At 27.1% G+C, this 17768-nt stretch overlaps 1 protein-coding gene and 1 pseudogene across 2 annotated transcripts; one reads left to right on the top strand and one right to left on the bottom strand.

Moving 5' to 3' along the window:
- Nucleotides 1-2206: 2206 nt before the first annotated feature.
- LOC140919245 (uncharacterized) lies at nt 2207-3259 on the bottom strand. Of its 2 annotated transcripts, XM_073364902.1 has the most exons (3): nt 2778-3259; nt 2518-2580; nt 2207-2417 (listed from the first exon to the last, which is right to left on the bottom strand). In XM_073364902.1, the coding sequence occupies exons 1-2, from the start codon at nt 3177-3179 to the stop codon at nt 2539-2541; spliced, it is 444 nt and encodes a 147-aa protein (XP_073221003.1). In that variant the 5' UTR covers nt 3180-3259; the 3' UTR covers nt 2207-2417; nt 2518-2538. The 2 variants fall into 2 exon arrangements, with proteins under 2 accessions (XP_073221003.1, XP_073221004.1); XM_073364903.1 differs by lacking the exon at nt 2518-2580.
- A 603-nt stretch (nt 3260-3862) lies between these two features.
- LOC101505834 (anthranilate synthase alpha subunit 1, chloroplastic-like) lies at nt 3863-5472 on the top strand (annotated as a pseudogene).
- Nucleotides 5473-17768: the final 12296 nt, after the last annotated feature.

Genomic DNA, 17768 nt, shown 5'->3' with positions numbered 1-17768 from the left:
TAATTCCTAAATTGTGTATGTTCAAACAAGTTTTAAAAGTTTACTTCTTTAAAAAAAAATGTGAATTGCAAAACGTGACTCTTTGAAAGAGGTGTTACAAAAGGAGAGAAGAATAATTTTATTTTTTTTTCGTTCTTGAAATAATCTGTCAACAAAAGACATGCTTCTTTACTATAAAAAAGACATACTTCTTAAAGACACTTGATTTTGTTTTTAAAAAAGACACATCAATTGAAGATCTTGTGGTGTCAATGAAATTTGGGGTCTTTAATGTGAATGCATTGTGTTAGCCCCTAATTTGTTTCTTCTACCATGTGTAATGGACATTTCTATGCACTTGATGTACGAGTTATTTTGTTTCAAGCATTTTTCATCATCATTTTGTAATCATCACCAATAACTAAAAAGTAAAATACAAGTAAATAATACACGTAGAAGATTCAAAAGTTAATAGAATCGTAACAAACTAAAATCTTCATTCTAATAATCAAATTATTTTTTTATATATTTGTTCAATAATGAAGAATAGTGAAAGATCTACAATCTTTAAATTTATCTATCTACAAAAAAAAAATTAATTGACTATAAACGGTCTTTAAATGACCAATACAACTAACAAATAACAAATCATTTGTAAATTTTAGAAAATATTGAATTTGGTGATTGCAATTACAAGACCTTTACTCATAATACAATATCAATAAAATGAGTCATTAGTACTTTGAATTTTTTTTGGACAAAGAAGGCACATCCATGCTTTATGGATTATTGCTAGAATTGTAAAAAAACTTCAAATTCTAAGGTTCCCTATAAAAAAAATCTTATTAAACCCCTAATATTAGGCCCTCTATTAAAATAATTTTTTTAAATTTCCGGCCCATTATTTCATGGGACTTAAGGGAGGAGGCGCAGAGGGCTTACAGGCCCCCAATATTTTGTGATCATCACCAGTAACTAAGACAGTAAAATACAAGCAAATAATACACGTAGAAGATTCAAAAGCTAATAGGATCGTAACAAACTAAAATCTTAATTCTAATAATCAAACTATTTTTTTATATATTTGTTCAATAATGAAGAATACTGAAAGATCCACGATCTTTAAATTTATCTATCTATAAAAAAGAATATTAATTGCAGTCTTTAAATGACCAATACAACTAACAAATAACAAGTCATTTGTAAATTTAAGAAAATATTGAATTTGGTGATTGCAATTACAAGACTTTTACTCATAATACAATATGTATAAAATGAGTCATTAGTACTTAAGGTTAATTCTACTATACTTTATTATTTTTTTTAAAAGACAAATTAGATACATTCATATGATCTTTATTATATTCTTTTTAAAAAAAATCAAAATATCCTATTTTAAAATTTATACACCAAAATATGTTCTTCTTTTTTACCTTCAAGAAGTCATCCCCAAAATACGAGTATCAATTAGTTTCATTTTTTGAATCCTTAGAAAGATTGCTTCCTAATGCGACTGGTTTTAAAATAAATTAACTCTAAAACAATACATCAAAACAGATTAAAAGTAAAACAAATTGTTAATTGTTGGCATTTAGTGTGTTTTAATAATATAATTTAATATTGACATTAAGTTTTTTTACATTTAATACTTTATTGAATTTTATTAATATAATTTAGTTTTTTTTTATTAATAGAGTAACCTGCCAATTTCCATCAACCTACCCTAATCACCGAATGTAGAGATATTTTCACTTATATAAATGTATGATATTTTCACTTGCACAAATATATGAATATCAATGGTTTGAGTTGCATATACCAATAATTAGGAGTGGCCACGAGAAACATGATCAAAATAAAGATAAATCAGAACAATTTCAAATTGTTCAAAGAGTTAGATGAATTATTTAAGGTGTTTTGATGAATTTTATTAATATAATTTAATTTGTATTATATTTAATATATTATTTTATTATATTTTCAATTATTTAAAAAAAAATTAAACCCACACAAGATGGATATATGACCTTCGAAAAACTTTAAAACACGAAATTAATGCAGTCATATTCCGAAAATCCAAGCTTCTGAAAGTCTAAAAAATGTGGTTTTAATATATAAATTTTAAAATATAGGATATTAACAAAAAAATCCACATTCATATACAAATATATTTTAATAATATATACCTATAAAATAGAGATTAAAAGTAAAATATAACGACGAGTGATTTATGAACAATATAATATATATATGACTATCCTCCACGTTATGTCAAAAGGATCAACTATTGTCGTTCAACAGAGTCCTTCTATTCTAACAAACTAGAAAACTAAAATAATGTTTAGAAAGCAATTGTTCCCTGCATATGCACGTGGTGGTAATGCTGCAACAGTGACTCGTCTAGCCATCCATCCAAAACCAAAAACATTTCAAGATACCTGTAAAAAGAAACATACAAAATCACCAAAGTCTGTAAGGAGTTACAGAGAAACTTTGAAATTAATAACTGTGAAACAAGAGGGGAAAGTTGAAACACACACTTAGCATCCCCAGAGAAAATTAATAACGCTTTATATGTAAACAACGAATCAAAAAGTACACCTGAAACAACAATGCATAATCGTTTCATACTGTATGTTTGAGTGTTATATAAATCAAGTAAAAGTTATTTCTAAATTTACCCATAGAATTCCAATAAAGTATATAGCTTGGAGATATATACATAATACATCGACAGATATATGAAATTATTAGGTGCTATTGATGAAAAAATTAAAGAGAAAAGAAGAAGAACGCACTAGGAATGCAATGAAGAAACCAAAGCAGGCTATGGATATGAGTATACATGTGGTGGAACAACAACAATCATTTGTATGTAAAACTTCTTCATCATCTCCTTGCGCTGAAGGTTCCGGCGATGGTGGTGGTTGTGGTGGTTGCTGCAACTGAAGAGGCGGAAGAGGAGGAGGAACGGGTGGTGGTTGAAGTCGATTAAAAGGAAGGTTATAAGGTGCTCTTCGTCGTGGCGGCTCTGGTGGACGGTTGGGCGGTGCCGAAACTCTTTGCATTGATGAAGATGCTTTTGATGATGATGGTTGTTGCGGCGGAGGAGAGTGTGGCAGTGGTGGTGGAGAGTGGAATGTTGATAGTTGCGGCGGAGGAAGGGTTGGTGCTGGAGGTTGTTCTTCCGGTGGGTCCATGGCGGTTAATAATGGTTAATTTGTTGGAGGGAAAGTTAGAGGAGAATATTCTGATGCTATATTGAAAGATAGTGTAAGTGGAGTTTCATAAATTACTAACGGATTTATTGTTCGTTAGTTAGTTACGCACTTCTATATAACTGACTAACGGTTTCTAATACCTGAATAACTGCTTAATAATGTTGCAATAGCAGAGAAAGCCAAGCCCATAGCAAAAGTAGAAAATCCAAATAACATAAGTAAGGCTCGTGGAGAGGAAATGGGTTTATTTTTATGGTATTTCTTCTTCTACCGCATCAAAATATATATTTGTATCGGTTAATTCGAACATTTATAATATATCTCTGAATTAAGAAAATTTGAAGGTTTTTTTATAAGACTTAAGATGAGAAAAGAAGTTTTCTTAATTTCAAAGATACAAGAAATGATGGTGATCCAATTAAGTTTTGTAAAGCAATATTGCACAATTTAAATTTGTTTCTAAAAATTCTAAAACCAATAATTTTTTTACAATTTTTTTTTTAATTTTGGTTTACAAATATTATTTTAACTAGAAATAATATTTATTGATTCACTTCGTAGAACACATCGATGCAATACAAATTCAAACTTCAAATTTATTAAAAACAAAAAGGATGAATCTATGAGTAAATTTACAACATTCAAGCTAATAACGTAAAACGACATCTGATGCATACAAGGAGGCAGTCCTTCAGGCAAAAGAACATATTAAAGCAGGAGATATTTTCCAGATTGTATTAAGTCAGAGATTTGAATGAAGAACATTCGCTGATCCATTTGAAGTCAATAGAGCATTGAGAGTTGTGAATCCAAGTCCATATGACTTATTTGTAGGTTTATTTCTATATAACATATAAAAATACTTCATTTGGTAAAGTCAATGTTCATCTCTTTCATGTTTTGATGATGATCATGTTTTTTGTAAACAGGCTATGAGATGTATTCTGGTTGCTTCTAGTCCAGAGATTCTTGCGCGTATTAAGAATGTATGTTTTCGTACATATTTAGATTAGATTTTTAAATTAATTGATACTTCTTACTTGGTCACTTGAATGTTTATCACAAATCTTAATGGAAAAAATATTAGAAGTGAATAGTTATCGTGAACAGAAGAAGATTGTGAACCGTCCATTGGCTGGGACATGTAAAAGGGGAAAGACTCTAGAAGAAGATATGAAAAGTTATGAGCGCAGCTCCTGAAAGATGAAAAGCAATGTGCAGAGCATGTAATGTTGGTTGATTTGGGACACAATGACGTTGGAAAGGTTTGTCATATACTTTCACTTTAACCCAGTTACATTATGTTCTTATGCAATAGTTTACACTACTATTTTGTATATTTAAAGAAATATTGCACTCTTAACAAAAATTATGTTTGTAGGTCTCAAAAAGTGGTTCTGTTAAAGTTGAGAAGCTTAGGAATGTTGAAAGATATTCCCATGTCATGCACATAAGCTCAATGGTGATAATCTTTTCTTTTTAGATAAGAAAATATTTATCAAATAAATTCAGCATACTAGATAATATTTAATTCCATGTAATATTTAAAGGTTACGGGAGAGCTACAAGACCATTTGACCTGTTGGGACGCCCTTCGCGCTGCGTTGCCTGTTGGAACTGTCAGCGGAGCACCAAAGGTTCATAATTTTCTTTGCTCCTTTTTGTCCTTAAATATATATATTTTACTGTCAATTTCAATCTTTAGCTTCATTCTTATGCAATAACTGGTAAATGCAGGTGAGGGCCATGCAATTAATCTGACGAATTGGAGGTGGCAATGTGAGGGCCTTATAGCAGAGGATTTGGATACATTTCTTTCTCAAGCGACATGGACATTGCTCTAGCTATGAGGACAATAGTATTTCCAACCGAAACGAGGTACGATACAATGTACTCATACAAAGACCTAAACCAACGGCGCGAGTGGATTGCGTACCTTCAAGCTGGTGCTGGTATAGTTGTTGACAACGACACTGCGGATGAGCACCAAGAGTGTCAAAACAAAGCTGCTGCTCTTGCTCGATCCATCGACTTGGCAGAGTCAGCATTTGTTGATAAATAGGATAAGAACTATTATCAGGTCAAAACAAAATTTTGTTTCAACACTGCCATGAAAATTGTTGAATGCCTATATTATTCTGAATGGGAAATAAAATGCAATCACAACAAACTTAGATAGTAGTAACTATTTAGTATCAATGGTTTGGGTCCTCCATGTCTCTCAACTATAAATAGTACATATTCTTCATGTATTTCTCAATTAATTATTATAAATTTGTGATGATTCTATTAAATAGTAACTATTTAATAGAATTAGTAAAATTAAATTATATTTTATTTTATGTTTCAATGGCATTAATTAATAAATAAAAAAAATTAAAATTTTAAATTTAATTTACTGGTATTAATAATTTAGAATTACAATTAGTAGGGAGATAAAATAAGTTTAATTTAATAAAAAAATAATACGTTTTAGTGACAGACAACACTGTAGGAATAGATCAAATCTTTATTTATATTTTTCTAGGATTTAGTGACAGACAATACCGTAGAAATAGACTAATTATTTATTTATATTTATTTAGTTTTTAGTGACAGTCAATATTGTAGGTAGAAATCAGAAACATTTAGTGACAATCCTTGTAGTGACAGTTTTCAAAGTGTAGCAGGACGCCCCCTTAAAGTTGACACTAGATTTGGGTGTCACTCAAAGTATTAGTAACTTTTACCTACGGTTTTTAACTTTTAGTGAAACATTTTGTGTGTCACGATAGGTCAATTTTTTTGTAGTGTGTACAACTAAGTTTTTGCATGGTCGGGTTAATCCAATTAACTCGGTCCCAAAAAATAGTTTTGACGTAAATGGATAATTTTGATTTCATAAAATAGTAAACTATTCAAAACAAAAAAAAATGGGGTATTGAGTAAAGTTAGATTCAACCCATTTTATCCAAGTAATTAAGTTTCTAAAAAATATTTGGTTATTTTAAGATGTTACATTTTAATTATTTTGATGTTTGTAAATATTTTATGCTATTTTATAAACTTTGTAGCTTTCATTATATTGATACTTGCAATGCAAGTATTTTATGATAAATTTTATGATTTTAATATTTCACTAATTGTATATTTACATATATTAGATGCTAAATAAATAGTGAAAAATAGATTATATGCTAAATAGCACATGTAGTCCATTAACTTAATTCCAGTTAACGTTTTAGTTATTTATCTTCTTTTTTTCGATTTGGTCATTTATTTTAATTTTAAGTGATAATTTGATCTTTTATGTTTTAAAATGTCAATAATTTTATCATTTTTTATAAAAAAAAATCAAAAAATTCATCAAAATTTTTAAACAAAACCCATAAAATTAATTATCGTCTTCAATTTAATGCAAATTTAATCAAATGCATAACTCAAATATTCAAATAAACTCATATTTTCATCTCCAACAACATCAAATTCATCAAATAAAGAATAAAAATATGAGTTTATTTAAAGATTTAAGTTATAAATTTGATGAAATTTGCATCATATTGAAGATGATAATTATTTTATGGATTTTGTTTGAAAATTTTGATGATTTTTTTGAATTTTTGTAAGAAAATGATAACATTGTTGACATTTTAAAACATAAAAGATCAAAATGTCACTTAAAATTAAAATAAATGACCAAACCGAGAAGAAAAAAAAAAGATAAAGAAATAAAACATTAACTAAAATTAAGTTAAGGGATCGCAAATGCTATTTAGCCTAGATTATACTATATTTTTAAAGAAAATTAAGATTGTGTTGTTTTTTTAGAAAGAATATAATAGTATATAATTAATAGTTACATTAAAAAAAATGAGTAACTCAGTGTCCAACCCAATCCAACTAAAAAATAAGTGATTTCAGTCAACCTAATACTATAATAAACGATTTTATTATCAGACTCAATCAAGTGTTAAACTAAACAATGGAGTTTCAATTTTGATCAAATTCGACTCAAAGTGACCTAATTTATAACCACTGATTCAAGAGTTACGTAGGTTTAAAACAAATCTTAAAATAAAACTTCAATAAGAAAAATGTCTTTTCAATACTAATAACTATTTATTTTTTTAGGAGTAAAATATTTTCACAATGTCAGTTGGTTGGTGTATTTGTTTATCTTTAATTATAAAGCCTTTTAATCGTTGTACTTCAATATTTTTATTTTTTAAGTTAAATATACATAAAATAAATTAATAAACAACTTTTTTTAGGGTCTTAAACTCTTGATTTACCACCATCTTACGCCGCTATGATCCGTGGACAAAATGGATTCTACGGATAACATGGGTTGATATTTAGTAATAGTACTCTCTAAACTTGTACAAATTAATGAATCGACTTTAGATATTATAGTTTTGATGGGATTTTTTTTATGTTGTAGAGATTAAATTTTCTTTCTGTTTTTATATCACTATAATTAATTTACATAATTATAAGATTTTTAGTTTAAACTTCAGACATGATTTTCAACTTAAAAATATTAGTATTTGTTAGTTGAAATAATACTTAAGGATTTTTTTTTAATATATTCAAGGAGTTATTTGTCATTTTAAAAATAAGCTTTTTTATGGTAGTTTTTTTAATCCTCCAAGTTTAAAAGGAATTTAGTTCTAGTAACTTGAAATTCTACTAAAAAAATAAGTTAAGATTAATTAAGAATTGTTCTAGTTAAAAATTGAATGGAATTCTTCCAAATGACTTGTCCTTAACTAAAAATGTTAATTATTGAAATCCAATAACTTGATTATTTTGGTGGTGGTTTAGATTGATACTAAGTTGTTCAATTTTTCTTCTTGATTTTGTTTTATTTGAAAATTAAATAAGATTTCATGATTTTCTTTTTAATAAAACTAAAATGGATATGCAGTCAAATAAAATAAGTGAAAGTTGGTAGGTCTATAATAAAATAAGAGTTAAATAAATTTTTAATATCAAATTTTACTATTTTGTTATAAAAAAAAAATCATTAATTTTTAGTTTTTAAAAGTTTTCGTTTTCATTTTTTATCCATGATTTTAAATCAACTTGTATATATATTGGATTTTTGAATGATTTTTTTTTTGCAGTATTACTAAGGACATGTTTAACAATTTCATTACAAAAATGCAAAATTTGTAAACAAATGATGAATTAAATATGAACTTTTATGTTTTTTTGCACTTAAAAATTCATATTTAATTTTTCTTTTGTTAAAAAATTAATAATTTTTGTAAAAACGTTTTATAATATTCTAAACATGACTGCAAAAAATAATTTAAAATTTCAAAAGTTCAAGAGTTGATTTAAAATCAAAAACAAAAATAAAAATGAAAAAAAAATTGGGACTAAAATTTGACGACTCTTTGTATAAGAACTAAAAATAAAATAGTAAAATTTTATAGAGACTAATAATAAAATAGTAAAATTTTATAAAGACTTTCAAATTTTATTTTTAGGCCAATAATAAATTTTCAATTTTTTAGTCTCTAAAAAAAGATTTATTACTCTTACCATCAAGAGTTCAAGAAAACAAAAGGCAGATAGTAGAGAAAAATTCAAAAGAGATCAAGAACAATTAAGATAAAATTAGCATAATAAATTTAAGTATGTTTTCTTAGTCTCTTATAAAAAATTATAGTATAGTGAGAATTATAATACCAATATAATTAAATAAATTTTCTAACATATTCGTTTAACATTCTCATAATTGGTGGTCGATTTAGTTACCTACTTGTATTCATCTCTCTCCTCATAATGTTTATCCCTTTATTTTCTAATTTATTTAATTCAAATATATCAAAAAATGGGTATAAAATGTTGAATTATCTATCCACATTGTATTTGAATTTTATTTGAGATGTATTGTTCAGTTAAAGACATATAAATAGCATTTATATATCATTATTAACATTTACCTATTATTATTATTAGTATTATTAATATTTACCTATTATTATTATTATAGCATTCATGTGTCATTACTAATATTAGTGTATATTAGTTATTATTATCATGATTGTAGGATCATGTCCTAATATATGTATGTAGTTCTTGAGTAAGAAAAATAATAAGAAATAAAAATATAAGCTTTTTTATCTTGGTATCATAGCTTTTTAAGCTGAAAAGGTATCGATCCAATACTTCAAAATATGGCATCCGATGCCAACTCAAACAACAAGAATGACCTACCATCATCTATATCTATCAAGCTTGGACATAAACAATTATCTCCTATGGAAATCTCTCTGTATTCAGAGGCTACAAACGCGATGGATATATGTTTGGGAACAAAAGAGTGTCCTAAAGAGTTTATTACCTCTCCAGGCTCAAGCAAGAACAACAATCCTGTTTTTGAAGAATGGCAAACCAATGATTAGCGCCTCCTTGGGTGGATGCTCAACTCGATGGCTATTGAAACTGCAACACAATAGTTGCATTGTGAGACCTCCAAACAACTTTGGGATGAGACTCAAAGTTTCTAGAGCGCACTCAATGCCTCAAATCATCTATCTCAAGTCTAAGTTTCACAACATCAGGGAAGGAAAAATGACAATGGAAGACTATCTAATCAAAGAGAAGAACTTTATGACAAACTCAAACTTGCAGGCAGTCCAATTTCAACTTTCGATTTGATCATTCAAACCCTAAATGGTTTGGATTCGGAATATAATCCCGTAGTTGTAAAACTAACCAAACTACAGGTGGATTTACAAGCTCACCTTTGAAAGTAGAATTGAGCAACTGAATAACCTCACCAACTTGACTCTCAAAGCAACAACAAATGTTGCAAACAAGTCTGACCACTGAGGCAACATGTTCAATTCAAATAATAATTGGAGAGGTTCCACCTTCAGAGGTTGGAGATGAGGTAGAGGAAGAGGTTAGGTCATACAAGACATGATGTCGAGTCTGTGACAAGAGTAATCACACTGCAATAGACTGTGTTCACAGGTTCAACAAAACCTACTCAAGATCCAATTATTCAGTAGACAATGACAAGCAAGGATCTCACAATGCCTTCCTAGCTTCTTAGAACTCAATCCAAGACTATGACTCATTGGTATTTTGATAACGGTGCAAGCAATCATGTGACACATCAAACTGACAAGTTTCAACACTTGAATGAACATCATTGTAAGAATTCACTAGTGGTTGATAATGGTGAGAAATTGGAAATTGTGGCCACATGTTCTTCAAAACTTAAGTCACTCAATTTACATGATACCCTATATGTACCTAATATTACGAAAAATATTTTAAGTGTTTCTAAACTGGTTGCTGACAATAACATACTTGTTGAGTTTGATGACAATTGTTGTTTTGGTGAAGGAAAAGCTAATGGGGAAGGTAATACTAAAAGAGCTACTTAAAGATGGATTGTACATGCACCAGGAACTAAAAGAAACCCCAATGCTTATGTGTTTGTCAAGGAGAGTTGTAATGTCAAAGTACCACCTAGTGATAATTTTAATTTTTGTGAGGCTTCCAGTATGGCAAAATGCATTTTTTACCCTTTAAGTCTTTTTCTTCTCATGCTAAGGAACCACTTCAATTGATCCACACAGATGTATGAGACCCTGCAACAATAATGTCATCTTCTAGTTTTAAATATTATGTGCACTTTGTTGATAATTTTAGTAGGTTCACCTAGATTTATCATTTGAAACAAAAGTCTGAGACTGTGCAAGCCTTCACTCAATTCAAAAACTTGATCGAAAATCAATTCAACAAAAAAATCAACTAATTTAGTGTGATGGTGGTGGTGAATGTAAACCTGTGCAAAAACTTACAATAGAAGCTAGCATACAATTTAGAATGTCATGTTCATATACTTCTCGACAAAATGGAAGAGCTGAGAGGAAACATATGCATATAGTTGAGTATGGATTAACCTTACTTGCACAAGCTCAAATGCCCTTACATTATTGGTAAGAAGTCTTCTCTACTGCAGTATATCTCATAAACAGATTGTCGTCTCAAGTTACTCAAAATAAGAGTCCCTATTCACTTTTGCTTCATAAAGAACTTGACTATAAGCTTCTAAAACCATTTGGTTGTGCGTGCTACCCTTGTCTCAAACATTATAACAAAAACAAGCTACAATTTCACACAATCAAATGTGTTCTCTTGGGATATAGCAACTCCCACAAAGGATACAAATGTCTCAACTCTCATGGAAGGATTTTCATATCAAGACATGTTATCTTCAATGAAGACCATTTTCCATTCCATGATGGGTTTCTCAATACAAAAAGTCCTCTAAAAACAACAATTAACAATCCATCTACTTATTTTCCTTTGTATAATGCAGGTAACTCCATCAATGATGCAAGCATACCAATCACTGAAGAAGAAAATCCAGATGAGATAAACGTAGAAGACACTCAAGATGTTAACAATGTCACAGAACAAAATGATAATGGTTCATCGAAATATGACACCACTCAGGAAGATACACCAGACATAGCTCATCAACAAAGTGTGGGTGAAACAAGTCTGAACACAAATACTGGTAATGCAATACACACAGGGAGCAAGTCAAGCATTTACAAACCAAAGCTACCTTACATTGGACTCATTGAGACCTACAAAGACACAATGGAAACTATAAATGCCAAGGAAGCTCACACAAGACCCTTATGGAAAGAAGCAATGCAACATGAGTTTCAAGCCCTCGTGTCCAACAAAACATGGATACTAGCGCCCTACCAAGATCAAGAAAACATAGTTGATTCAAAATGATTTTTCAAGACAAAATACAAGCCAGATGGTTCCATTGAATGGAGGAAAGCTAGAATAGTTGTAAAGGGGTTTCAACAAATAGCTGAGATCGGCTATGGGTTGAACAATTTATTCATCTTCTTCTCTTTTTCTTTTAAATTTCAAGTTAGAATTATTTCAACATCGTGATAATGATGATAGAAAAAATCCATAAGATAATCGCTATTAAGGGCAACGTGTTGGCCAACAAAAATAAGATCAAAAGAAATCATTCTTCCCAACTTCTTCTTTTTTGTGACATAACCTTCTTCCAAAACTTCCTTTTAAATTTCAAGTTAAAATTATTTCAACATCATGATAATGATGATAGAAAAAATCCATAAGATAATTGCTATTAAGGGCAACGTGTTGGTCAACAAAAATTTTATCAAAAGAAATCATTCTTCCCAAATTCTTCTTTTTTGTGACATAACCTTCTTCCAAAACTTCCTTTATTCCCAAAACATAATCTCTTATTTCAATCTTTCTTCAAACGGTAGACATAATCAATTTTCCCCCACCACAACCTCCTTTTCCTCTTCACCCTAAAAAAATTCGTCAAGATCTATTGAAAGGAGTTGATATAAAAATAAAAATAAAATCTAAAGACATTAATTCCAATTCGAGAAATTCTTCTTTGACAAAATCTCCTAATCAAAGTTGCATCTAATTGGTTAACAAAAAAAAAAAAAAAACACAAGTTTGTTGATTGAGTTGTTTGATCAAGATCAAATATTTGTCCGCTTTTAAGAACAATCAAAATTTGGTCATATAATTACTCTTTTTATGATAATTCGTCTAATTGACATTCTAACTATTGCCATAAAAAAAAAATGGTTAAGCAAAATTCATTTCTTTTTAGACTTAATTAACATTTTATATATCCATAAAAAAATATGGATTGTTAAAAAAAAATTAGTCGATATTTTTTATTGTCAATGTATTTTTTATATTTTTGTTTGTTTGTAATTTTTAAACTAAAACTCTAATAGACACATTTCAATTTACAAAAAGATATTAGACATATTAATTAATTATATAAATTTAATATAATAATTAATTAATATAGTTAATTATACTAAGTAATTGTTATTTATTAATTATAATATTTTATATTTTATTTGATGTATTAAAACAATTATATTATTATTTAATATTTTTTTATTTCAATATATTTTAATATATTTTTCTCTCATATATCTATTTATAATTTAATAAATATATACTTTCAATTAAAACTTCTACCAACCACATTCCCTATTCATCCAGACATACATTTAACCTACCAATACATTTTTGTTTGTTTGTGTATATTTAGTACCCATGAAGTTCTTCTTTTTGGAATTGATGATTGCATTACTTTCGATGACTTGATAAGTCAATATCCCACCCTTTCTTCTGACAGATCTTGATTGATCTCCCCAAAGTGAAAACGCAATGCATTTATCTCCTTTCTTTTTATGGACAGTCGGAATATGATGGTTCAAAAAGTAATTAAACTGTGTTCATGGTTATCGAACTCACGTCCCTACACACATTGGTGTAGTCCAATTGAAAACTCAAGAGTGTACTTAAAATCGTAATTTAGTGTAACATATATGGCGGTTGGGGTTGTGGTAGGAGTGTTACTATTATAGTCAAAGACACTAGTTTTATTTGGATTATTGAATAGAGATAATATAATATTAAATTTAATAAAGATACAACAAAATAGGGATATAATAAATATTATTATATATTGTATTTGATATATTAATTATAATTAATATGATATTAATATTTTATAATTAATATGATAATATTGTAAATAATTATATATTAATTTTTTAAGTTAATTTATTATATTTTAAATATTATAAATTAACAAAAGGTACTAAAATATTAAATAAATAATGAGATAGTTTTACATTTAAAATTATATTTTTGACACTATTAAATAAATAATTTAATTTTTTTTAAATCATTAATAATCAAATTATTCTATTTTATTTGTTAGAATATAAATAAAGATATGATATAAGTAAATGGAAAAAATACTATTATAAATAATTATATTTGTTTTAAAATTGTAATTAATTTTTATATTTTTTTAATATTTAATACTAGTTTATTAAATTATATAAAAGACAAAACTATCATTGTGATAAAATCATAAACATTTTTTAAAATTAATTATTAATATTTCATTTTTAAATTTAATATCAAATTATATTAATTGTTTTTATATTTATATTTGATTAAATTTATATTTTTATATTTTAGATTATATTTCATAAATTGTTTTTATATTTATATTTTATTATATTTCAATTGTATATTTTATTTATAATATTAATTGAATAAATTATTATTTTTATCATATTTTACTAATTTTTAATAACTCGTATTTATAATAAAAATTTCAATTAAAAAAAGAGATTATAATAAAATTTTAAATTAATTTATCATATTTAATTAATTTATTAAATATTTCATTCAGACATAATATGATATAATATATCTATATATATATATATATATATGCATTTAGTACGGAACCAACAAGAGACATACGTGGTACGTTTCAATTCACATTTTAATATTCTTGGTATCTATTTTTGTACAATGAATCACACCATTTAATATTCTTGGTAACTATTTTTGTATAATGAGTCACACCATAATGAATTCCTGCAAAAGTTAGACATGAAAACTAATTTGATGGAGCCTACACAATTGAAAGTTAGGTGAAGTCTAAGTCTAAATAAAGGTCCATGCAAAATCATTCATGATACAATTCATATTTTAATACACAATTCAGTTAAACATTTTTTTAATAAGTTAGTATTTATTCATGTAAAGCTGTCAAAAAAAGTCAAAATTTTAAATTTTTTTATTAAGTCCTTAATCTTAGAATTTTTATTAAAATAATTTTTTTAAAGTCTTGATTTATTATTTGATGGAGCTTAAAGGAAGAAGTTTATAGACCCTCAATATTTACTACAAGAAAATAGACATATACCTATAGTAGTTTATACTAACAAAATAAAAGACTGTGGTAAAATATGGTGAACATTGTTCCACTACTAAGTAAAAATTCACTAGAGTGCATTATAGTGAACATTGTTTAACTATTGTTTTATCGTTGTAAGATTTTTATGCTAATTTTTAATATATACGATGAACACCTTTTATTTTATTTTGACTTTTAAATATATATATATATATATATATATATATTCATTGTATATTTATATTTGGTTAATTTTATAAAATAAAATTTTAAATTATTATATAATTTTTGTTGATAACAAAAAATTAATATTTATAATAAATTAGTTACTCTTAAAACCTATACCAACAGAAAAAAAAATTGTCACTTAAATGTATAGCAACAGAATCAAAACCATAGGTATAATTTTTAAAAATTATGGCTAAAATACCTACAGTGAAATATCCGTAGGTAAAATCAAATGTTTACTGCAACGGAAAAAATTCTATCACTATACCCTATAGCCACGGCTAACATCCGTAGGTATTGAGTAATTATATACCACGAAAAAAACCCGTCGGTATAGGTAATTTTGGCTATCTCTACAGTTTTTATATGTTTACCTACAGATTTTCACTGTCACTAAACGTAAAATTTCTTGTAGTGATTTTGTTAATTTTGAGATTTATTTTTCTCGAAAAAATATCAAAAAATATTTAAAAATATTTTTTGTTAGAAAATTTTTAAATTATTTTTTCTCAAAAAATTTTGTAAGAAATTCTAAAAAAGATTAATTTTTTTCTTAAATTAAAAAAATTTCAGAAAAAAATCAAAACTTTTTATCGGTGAATTTTCCCCCTCCAATATGTGGGTTGAGGCCAATAATTAGTAGATTTATCAAATTGACAGCTCTACTCAATCATGAACTCGTGCATATGATAGTACTAAGTCGTATTTTTTAGTATATTAAAAAATTATTTTTAATTGGAATTTAAAATTAATAAAAAAATGTATTATATTTTGTATTATAATTGAAGGATAAAATAATGACATGTCTATAATCAAATAATGTTTAATATGTTTTTAATTCATTTTATTATTCTTATAGATCCAAAAATAAAATTGCATCATTGTTACGGTATTTACATTACTTTGAAAAATACTAAATTATTTAAGTAGAAGAAAAACCACAACATATCAAATTAAAATATGACAAAAGAATTGTCATATAAGTAAAAATAAATATAAACTTGTTTCTATCAAAAAGTTGTAGATAAATTCCTATTTATCGTTAAGTCAATTTTTTCACTCGACCTTTTTGAAAGACTCGTTGTATGTTTATACAATAATTTATCTTTTTTTATCAGAAAATAAAATAATTTATGAGTGTTTATATAAGTAACAAGTCAGATAGTTATTTTCTGTTATATAAACTAAAAATTTAACTTTCAAAAAGTTATTTGTGACAATCAAACTCAAACACACAAATTATCATATAATTACAATAGTTTATCATCATGTGCTTCAACTCTACCCTATCAACTTATACCCCTTTTCATTTTTTTTCCACACAACACAACTAGTATAATTGAATACTACATTCAATGCATGTTTGTAACCAATCTCAATAAAAATGTAGATTAACACAATGTCCAAAAACAAAAAATAAAAACGAAAAATAAAGTGGAAAACAATTGCTAACTGAATTTTTTTTTCAAATAATCACCCTTACTTATTATGATAAAAAAGTTTATTGTTGTCAAGTATCTAGGAGTTATGAAGATTATACTCATAGTTAAAAGCTATTAATTGATACCTTAGCTAATTATTAATCCCAAAAACCATAATTAAACTTAGGCTTAAATACAGTTTTGATCTCCTATTTTACTCAATCCGCAATTTTGGTCCCCTTATTTTTTTATTCACAATTTTGGTCCCCTCCAACGCTAATCTTGATTTTTGAATTTGATGATGCGACAATTAATGAGGTTGATGACAAATGCATTGATGCAGGACCTGGTCTCCTGTATCCTAGTGAATTTCGATAAACAACAAATCGTAGTTTGGAGGAGGAAGGATTATAAGCACTTGAAAGGTATGGATGTTGTTAATTTGATTATACTTTCTTATTAATATGGATGTTGTTGAGTTTGTTTGTTGGTGTACATGCTGAATTTGGAAAATCTCGCCGAACTCTGTAAAAGTGCAATCTAACTAAACTAAAATCTGATGTTCAATGCAAGTTTGGAAAACCTCCCTATACTTTGTTTAAATTGCTCCTATACTAAAATATGATATTCAAGTGCAATCTAAGGCTGATTCCCTATACTTTGTTTAAATTGCTCCTATACTAAAATCTGATGTTCAATGCAAGTTTGGAAAACCTCCCTATACTTTGTTTAAATTGCTCCTGGTTTAATTTGATTATACTTTGTTTTCAATCTAATTATCTAACTAATTAGTTAGTTGCATTTTTATGCAGTGCCATGATATAAATTGGAAATTTTGTTACTGTTTGAATATTAATCTCTGTTCTGTTGGAATTTATTCTATATGACTCATATATATGCATAAAATTGTTAGGTTCATGAGTTTATTTATCTCTATAACTTTTCAAACGTATTTAGTGATTGACAAGTTAAGTTTTGGTCTTATAGTAAATGGATCGTACTTGGATGTACAATAGGGTACATGAAAATAGACGCGAATTGAAAGAGTAGTATGTTAGTGGTGTTAAAGATTTTGTGAAGAGGGCTTTGAAACAACCGATTTGTATATCTGAGGGAGGGATAAGGTGTTCGTGTATTAATTGCAAGTGT

The sequence above is a fragment of the Cicer arietinum genome, chromosome 2 (assembly GCF_000331145.2).
Source record: "Cicer arietinum cultivar CDC Frontier isolate Library 1 chromosome 2, Cicar.CDCFrontier_v2.0, whole genome shotgun sequence".
Classification (NCBI taxonomy): domain Eukaryota; kingdom Viridiplantae; phylum Streptophyta; class Magnoliopsida; order Fabales; family Fabaceae; genus Cicer; species Cicer arietinum.
The sequence above is the reverse complement of the archived record's forward strand: the minus strand, read 5'-3'. Positions and strand labels throughout refer to the sequence as shown.